General features: G+C 37.2%; 1 protein-coding gene across 1 annotated transcript; it reads right to left on the bottom strand.

The window, feature by feature from the left end:
- Window positions 1-857: 857 nt before the first annotated feature.
- LOC140817944 (zinc finger protein GIS3-like) lies at window positions 858-1,513 on the bottom strand (the record flags this gene model as incomplete). The annotated part of the gene is made up of 1 exon (XM_073177737.1): window positions 858-1,513. A coding segment is annotated over exon 1 (561 nt), but the record flags the coding sequence as incomplete, so codon positions are not given.
- Between the last annotated feature and the right edge of the window lie 8,112 nt (window positions 1,514-9,625).

Below are 9,625 nucleotides of genomic sequence, written 5' to 3'. Positions count from 1 at the left end.
CGCACAATTTGCTGATAATAGTACAATGAAAAGGGAATCAATGTCGTGTTTTATCTGATCAATATTGTACTTGAAAATGTAAACTAAAGTCATGCATCCGATGGAAGAGTTAACATCCAATGTGGGTAAACAGTTCAACGATTCCGACTTTATTGATCATGGATTTGAATCGTTGAGGAGTCTGGGGAGGATCTAGAACTATAAGTGCCCTCGTCCAACCTTCACCTTCGCGTTAGTTTTTCGGGGAAAAATGCTGTCCTATGAACAGTCAAAGGATTAGCCGTCTCCCATATATATTTAATCATATATATTACCTTACTTAGTAGGAACAATCAGCATATATTTCCACAATCTCGGAATTTAATAAAACTAAATCTTTTGCACAAACATGAAAACCATGAAATTGAGCTCAAGTTTGACTCCTCTCACTGTCTTCTCCAGTGAAACAGAATAAGACATTATTAGACATACTTGATTAAATACAGGTTTTCAGACACACGTATATTTGTCACAAACCGATAATTCAGCAGACATTACGGGTAGAAATGTCGTACTAATATTAAATCAAATTATGCAGATTCAGCTGTCAAATAAAATTCATCAGTAAAAGTGAGGGAATATATATAGATTGATCTTTTTCAAGAAAAAGAACAAATGAATTTGCAAGCAATTCAATTCACCTTTGGTGCATCTCCAAGCCTCAACTCAAGATCCAAGTCATCTACCGATCCCGGGGCCCATTTCGAGATATCTGATTGAGGAAGACATGTTCTATCGTTAACTGAACTCGATTTCTCAAAGAAATTACTCAAGGGTTTGGCTTCAATTCTCCTCTTCTTGTGTTTATCAGTTTCCTGCACCGCGTTCTTGATAAAGTCCAAATCACAATCTTTCTTGTCAGAAAGCATGTTATACTTCGATCCTTGTTGAGCTATAGGGGAGAAAAGGCAAAGGGCTGATGCCTTTTCGTCGCATCTCTCCATTTTTCTTGCAGGTTGAGATGAAACCCTTGTAATATTCGACGGAGGTGAGATCAACGACATGTTCAAAAATTCAGGATTAGGGTTAATATCATACAACAAAGTACATATTTGGGATGAATATGCAGCACCGAAAGACGCAACATCGGCTGAAGGAATACTGCGGAATTGATTCAATCTAGCCCTTTCTCTTCTGTGAACATTCATATGACCTCCTAGGGCTTGAGCTGACCTAAATTCTCTTCTGCAGAAGCTACAAGAATAAGATCTTGGAGGCCAAACGCACCCTCCAAGAATCCCAGCCACATCTTCGGCAAAAGCCTGTTCTTCCCAAGAATCGCCTTGAGAATCCATGGCTGTTGCTGAATCAAAAAATATCTCATGAGTATCCGTACCATGTTTTCTCTTAGCCGACACCCAGTATCTTGCTCCTTCCATTGTTGAAAATGAAAATTATTGGAAACCTAAGTTTTTTTAAATATAATTGATAATGAATAATGATGACAAGATTTAATAAGAAGAGAATGCATAGGATTGATCAGACGAAAAGATTAGCGGAAACTTAGCAGAAGGTGGGGTGGTGGGCACTCCAACTTTTGGCTGTTTAATGCAGCTAATCTTTGTTTTTTAGTAGGATTTTTTTTGTTATTATTATTTTCCAATCTCAATCACTTTGGTTTGGGGATGCCAAATTGTGATTTTTTTTTTTTTTTTTTTTGTGATTTCTTGATTAATATTTCATTTGAGTGTGGGTCCTCAAATTCGACTTTTGTTGTGTTATTGCAGGATATTACTTGGAATTTGACAAAAACTAAGATTATGTGATTTTACTGAGGAACACAGCGTTGAATTCAACGCTAGAAAAGCTTTTTCTGCATGATAATTCATACAACCATCAATTTCTATGAAATATTATACACACACATTTGTGGGTTTTTTCCTAGTAATATGATGTGGATGTACTGGATTTTCGAAATAATCTGAAATAGAAACACAAAGAAAATAGTTGAAGGGAAATAATATTTACGATTTTAATTGATATATTTTATTGATCTAAATTATTTCCGTAATATTGTTTTTTCTTGTTGATTTACTTGAATATAATATTTAATATGATTTTGTCTTTTCTAAGATGATGAGATAATTATGGAAATATCTTCTAGATATGATATTTATTATAGTTATTTAATAAGACACTACAAAAAAAATGATTTTCCGCAACACGTTATCAACAGCGTGCCTTAAAAGCACGCTGCAAATAGTGCTTTTTGTTGTTTGGGGTATTCAAATATGAGGGAAATGCAAGAAGAAATCAAAGAATAAAACTTTGTAGAGGCAAGTGTTGAACACTTTCTACTTAAGAAGAATTTGCCCTCACAATGTACTAGAGTTTGTGGCAATCTTCTCCCAAGATACAACTACAACACTTGAATAATGAGCACTCAAATATTCAAGTTCTATCACAAAGAAATGGATGAACTCTCTCTTGTTGAAGAAGGAAGAATAAGATGATCAATATGCATATGATTTTATGTGTAAAAGTGTTTTTGATTTTAAATAATCATGCATTTAATGATTTTCAAATGAAAAGACATGATCTCTCATTCATAGGAGATGTCTCTTGGCCATTGTATGATTACAACCATCAAACAATGCCAAAGAAATAAAAAAATGTCAGAAAACTCGAAAAAATTCTGAAGGGACGTGTCTGCTCGCACGCTGCCGAGCAGCGCTCGGCAGCGCCTGCCGAGCGCTCTCGGCAGCGCTCGGCAGCGCCTGCCGAGAGCTCTCGGCAGGCGCGCGCGGCTGCGCGCAGACACGCGCGGCCGCGCGCCTGCCACTGTCTCGGCAGGCGCGCGCGCGCGGCCGCGCGCACGGCACTGTTCACCGAGCAACTTTTTTTTTTTTTTTTTTCGATTTTCGTCCCTTTCTCGTTCCGACTACTCGTTTGGAATTCTTTCAACATATGAAGAACTTTTTCGAGTTTTATTCAGAACCATCGAACTTAATATTCATTCATTAAGCTTCGTTTTTCTTTTTGAATTTTTCCAAATCAAACACATTGATTTACTTGCTTAATTTTCATTCATTAAGTATCAAAATTCCAACAATCCCCCACATGAATGAAATTAATGCATGAATGCTCGTGATGCATAAGAGAGAGTATATACGAACAATTATCTCATCAAGAGAGGTGGCTTTTGGCTTTGAACCTTCCCTAGTGGAATACAATCGGATTGACTAGGCCACGAAGTGAACGTGATGTCTTGAACTTCTTGGCGGTTCATGTAAAACCAGACAACTGTACCCACAAGATAACCTTTCTTCCATTTCCACTTTGTTTTATCGGTTGTGTCCGTTTTGGCCATGGAACACATCTTGGCTTCATACGTGTTTCATCGAGGCGGCCCGTCCTCACACGTACATAGGTGATCTCCTTGTAAAAGGGTATCCTACTTACCCCGCTTTTGCAAGCTACGGAATCATTAAAAGTACAATACTTAACCTCACTACCTTTGTAGGCAACTTCACTCATCGTCTTAGGAATGAGGAGTGATTACACAAGTTCTCATAATTTAGTTGTCCCATTGAACCAAGATCTTGGGATCTCCAATCTACAAGGTTGGGTTGCCACTATGAAAACTTTATTTGGTAGGTTTTAAGCCCATTCCTCTTGACAGACAGTACATTTGATCTCTATTTAATGCTTTTGTAAGCGGATCCGCTAAGTTATCCTTTGATTTAATATAATCAACAGATATAACTCCATTAGAGATCAACTGTCGCACAGTATTGTGTCTTCGACGTATGTGTCGAGACTTGCCATTGTACATACTGTTTTGTGCCCTTGCAATTGCCGACTGACTGTCGCAATGTATCATGATTGCTGGCACTGGACTTGTCCTACATGGAATGTCCTCTAGAAAGTTGCGAAGCCACTCAGCTTCTTCTGCAGCTTTATCTAGCGCTATGAACTCCGATTCCATAGTAGACCTCGCAATGCAAGTTTGTTTCGATGACCTCCAAGAGACTGCTCCTCCACCAATACTAAATACATAGCCACTGGTGGATTTGGAGTCATTGGTGTCAGAAATCCAATTTGCATCACAGTATCCTTCAAGTACTGCAGGATACCTTGTGAAATGTAGTCCATATTCTGAGGTGTGCTTTAAATATCTAAGCACCCTTGTCAACGCCTTCCAATGTGCATGTGGGGACCCGGACGCTAATCAAGTTCTTAATCATCATTGGGACTAATTAATCAATTATAATACAGGGTCTAAAATTTTTTTCTTTTTAAATTGCGGAACGTAGTGAAATAAAAACATATATACATCTCAGTATATAAAATACAAATCCTGTATTACAAAACATTTATTCAAACTAGAGTTTAACATCTAATATCAATTGTTCAAACCCTATCTTAGATCAAAGTCCGAAGTCTCCACTCTAACTCGATTTCTCCTCATCTCCTCGACCCTGAACCTGTCCCACCTGTTGTCAAGTACACATACAGACAAGACAACAGCCGGATAAACCGGTGAGAATAACTCCCAGTATAAATCAATGAAACATGCAATCATATAACAAATATAAAGCATGTAATCAGGTATCAACAATATGTAACGAATCTGAAACATAATCAATAACACACTGTCAACTATACTCGTAGCTACATAATTCCGACTAGACTCAATCCTAGACTAGGGATCCCGATTCCAGAAGTTGGTATGCATATATCGACTAACAGTAATAGAAAAGACTCCAGTTCTATCCACGCCGATATAGTATCGATTAACAGTAATAGAAAAGACTCCAGTTCTATCCACACCGATACAGTATCGATTAACAGTAATAGACGAAGCCCTGATTCTATCCACATTGATATATTATCGATTAACAGTAATAGAGCATGCCTTGATTCTATCCACATTGATATGATATCGATTACCAGTAATAGAACAAAGTCCGATTCTATCCACATCGATATAACATCGATTAACAATAATAGAAGGAACGATGAATCTATCCACATCGATATAATATCAATCAACAGTAATAGAAGAAGCTATACATCTATCCACATCGATAACCAACATCCAGTGACAGACTTTGGCACATCCGTCAATACCCAATCTTATGACATCGTGCAATGTGCCCGTGGCGATCCCACCACTAACGGCACTTCTGTCATAAGATTACTCTTCTAATACCTGTAATCTATAACTCAAGAAAACAAGTATATCAATCAATCAATGCAAATATCAATGCAATAAAGTAAAGTATGTGATTTAGGGAAACCAGAGTCTAACCCGACTCAAGTCCATCTCCCAATACCACATTGACTTATACATTTATCTCCTCGCTCAGAAGAAGAAGAAGAATTCCCGACTCTGTCTCGGTCCATTCCCAATCTGGTAATAACAGTTGAATAGGTATAATATCAATCAACAACTCAAATCAATACCTGTTCTGATCAATACTCAAATCAACACATATTCTGATCAATGTCAAGTCAAGACACAATCGAATCCATATCGACGATATCACGATATAATCGAATCACTACTGAATCTGATTAATATCAATCAACTGATGTTTCGACGGCATAACAATATTGTCTGGATAACCCCGTCAGTCCAAACATCACAGATATAATACCAGAACTCATAATCAATATCGATATCAATCATAATCTCATTAACCATACATATCTGATATGAATTCTCAGTCAAATCGACTCCAAAAATCATAACAATTACATGACCAGTCCATTCTTTAATCTGACTTCGATTCTATGATGTCTAACATGACAAGAACATCATATATGAATCATATTCAATTCTGACAATATCATCATTTCAAAACATGTCAAAACGTAGCAAAACTTACGTCCAGTTGTAGCCTGCGTTGATAGGAACACAGTACCGAAGTCGGATTCAAATTCTGACGGACAGATCGTGCACAATTAAATTTCTAACGAAAATGGCGCTCAGAGCTTTGCCTTAACCTTTTCTCGTTTTTGGAGAATGAATTGCATGTGTGTATATATATATATATATACACCAACGTTGCATTATCAGCCACCCGTCACATTTTCCTTTTGCATGCCTCGCGCTCGAGCGGTTAAAAATTACCGCTCGAGCGTGGCAATTTCTGTCGAGATGTTCGGCTGAACATCTCCTGGCGCTCGAGCGGTCAAATATTACCGCTCGGGCGCCATACTTTCTGCCCGAAATTATAACATTGGCGCTCGGGCGGTTCTTTTCTACCGCTCGGGCGCGAGATGTTCGGTTGAACATCTTGAGATGTTCGGTCCAACATCTTGGCTTAATTTGTAACGATGCCCTGCTTCTTCATTTGAGTTCCTATAACCTCAATCATGTCAATTCATCAATAATTCATTCCAGATTAATCTTAAAATACGGTAATTATACCCAAATCATTTCAGATTACGGTAATTACTTTCTTGGGCCTTACATTTCTCCCCCTCTTAGATCTGAGTTCGTCCTCGAACTCTCACTAAATTAATTCAAATCTATTAGAAGAAATGTATAACAGAGTTTAACATCCAAACTCATTTCATTAACATCAATCTAAGGTATCTTTCTTTCCCCGATCTTGACTCCAAACGGAAAACACTCATTCAAGAAGTATAATGTCATAATACTACCTGAAATGATTCGTGACAGAATTAATCGTAAAATATTGGCTATACAGCATCCGTATATGCCAATAAATAGTTCTGTAGCAAATCAGTATCATCCTTTGTCAAGAATATATTCAATCTTCGTCTTCCAATACCAATAGTCATCGTCCGACGTTGGTATATTTCAAGTACATTTCGAGCTATCTTCAATTTCTTCTGAATCATACTCCTGATTCTATCAAATCAAATCTTAGAGATCCTTCATACGATGGAAATTAACAGTTCTCCCTGTACCAAAATTTTTAAGAATGCTATCTCAATACGCATTGGATAGCTATCGTCGTATGAAAATTCATAAATAACACTCAGTTATTTCAACTAGTGCTAAAATCACACACTACAACTACTGGATATCCTCCAGTATCAGGATAGTTCACTCCGATGATCCTCTTTTCTAGCATAATTTCAGTCATCTGATCATATCTGTGCACAGTCCTGTACAACATAATAGAGGCAGATTCGAACAATCTGTCATTCATTATCACATCACAGCACAATCTAAATAAGAATGCAGCAATGTTATCACACAGTTTATAGAAATGTACTCCCATTTCTATTCAAGAATCGACAATCAAGATAACTAATTTCCTTGTTTCTATCTTTCTGTCTTCAACTGTTGGCAATTCAGATATTTCAATACATATTCTGCCACAACTGATCGCATTTGTTTATATCAAAATCATACTTTCAGATTTCATACCTTTTCTGTTACCGAAAAGAATACTGAATCAATCACTGTGCACTTCTGATCCTGTCTGTCATTTCAGATTCGGAATATTCAGCACAAAGAAGATATATATATAACAGTAATACCTACCTGATGTTTTGATCGACACTCAGATTCGGCTGAACTGTATATAATCACAATCTGTAGCAAACACAGATTCAGAATAACAATAATATCGGCTCCGAAGCAAATATAAATCAATATCTGATAATGCTGACTAACTGATCACATCTTCAAGTCGGTTAGATCAACTGCTATATCTTCTTCGAATGTACTGTCCCCCAAACAATATAATATGTCTCAATACTGTTTTAGAACAATAACAATTCGCAAGCAATTTCAAAACAACAATCAGATATAATAATCTACCAAACTCCAGCAATTATAACTATCTGATATTGCTGTTGTTTCAGTCAGTAATCACTGTCCTCAACTATCTTTATATCCAAACCATTTTGTATTCAATAATCTGAACTCCCAGATTATTCCATATAAGATATTCAATTCAATCAATCTTATATCACGAGTATATCAACGCATCATAGATACACTGTATAAAATCATCAGAATACCTCTGAACACAGGATTCGAACTGAGATATCTCATAGAGAAATACATATTCAGATATAACTCTAACTCTCAAGCCATAAATCATCAAACTGCTATCTCAATTCTTTTAATTCATTCAATATTATTCTATACAGAATTCTAAAATAACACCAGTACCTGGTATAGAATCAAGGCTGTAATCCATTTCCCTGATACAAAGCAAATCTACAATCTAAATCTGCAAGACTATAGCAAATCTCCTGCTATCGACAAATCAGCTCCTGATATGCTCAATTTCAGTAATCAACTGAATATCTAAGGAATTACTCCATTCTTTTCGATAATCATCAAGTCATATAGTACGGATATCAAGGAATTCAAAATCGAGAATTCTTACCGTACATTATTTATTCTTTGGCCATTTCAGGTCAAAATCTTACCATCTCCTCGCAAGAATCTATACTCACTTTGTACTTGTTATTATATATCAATAATATAGTTAAAATCAAACAACACAAGTACCACATCATCTAATTCCATCTCATTCTCATTTTACTGCAGTATATGATATTTACAGAATTCACTGATAACAATCTTTTCCTCCAAAAGATTAAAACAGAACTCAATACTACAGTATACACAGACCCACCAGATACAACATATATCAATGTTGTTCATACAAAATCATGTATATAATGTATGAATACTTCACAATACATTCTCCATATAATCATAAAAGAACAGTTACCTGTTACAACCTCATCAAGTCTGTCCTGGGTCTGTCTCCTGGTCTTTACAGCCAGATGGTTCTGCTTCCTGAAATCTTCGGGCACCTTTCTGTGGACAGACTCTGGCAAAGTGTCCTTGCTGTTTACAGAAGTTGCACCGACCAGTCACTCCATGGCATAGTTCCGGGAAATGTCTCCCACCGCAATTCCTGCAATAAGCTACAGTATAATTCGGACTAGAGCCACTAGAGCTAGATGAACCGCTCCCAAACTTCTTGAATTGCTTCTTTTGAACTTTCTACATCTCTTTCTTTCCACTACTGCCACTGCCAATCTCGATTCTGGAAGGCAGTTGTTGTGGTATCGGTGTTGAAAGAACATATGAAGCTTCTTTTTGTCTCATTAGAACGGTTTCCGCTCTTCTGGCTCGATTCAGAGTATCAGTAAAATTACTCGGTTGTTTCCCAGTCACCAAGGTGCGTATTTCCGGATTCAAGCCCTTGATAAACTGATCAGCTACAGCTGTATCATTTCTAGCCACTTGCGGACTAAACTGTAACAAGGTAAAGAAATGGGCCAAATATTCATCGATCTTCAATGGACCCTGCCTCAAATTTGCAAATTCTGCACTTTTGTCCTCTCGATATGATAGAGGTACAAACCTTTGATAAAATTCCACTTTGAAAAGTTTCCACGTAATCGTGAAACCACGCTGTACTATGGCTTCCCGGTTTACCAGCCACCAACTCCTAGCGACTTCCCGTAGCTGATTCCCAACTAGTTTAATTCTGCACTCGTCTGTGAATCCCAGAAATTCAAACAGCATTTCGATCTCCTCCAGCCAAATCTCACAATCAGCTGGTGTCTCAACACCCATCAAAATCGGTGGTTGAAATGACTGAAATCTTATCATCTGTGTTTCCATCAGAGT

This window comes from Primulina eburnea, chromosome 17 (assembly GCF_022965805.1).
Source record: "Primulina eburnea isolate SZY01 chromosome 17, ASM2296580v1, whole genome shotgun sequence".
Taxonomy (NCBI): Eukaryota; Viridiplantae; Streptophyta; class Magnoliopsida; order Lamiales; family Gesneriaceae; genus Primulina; species Primulina eburnea.
This window is presented reverse-complemented; position numbering and strand designations above follow the sequence as displayed.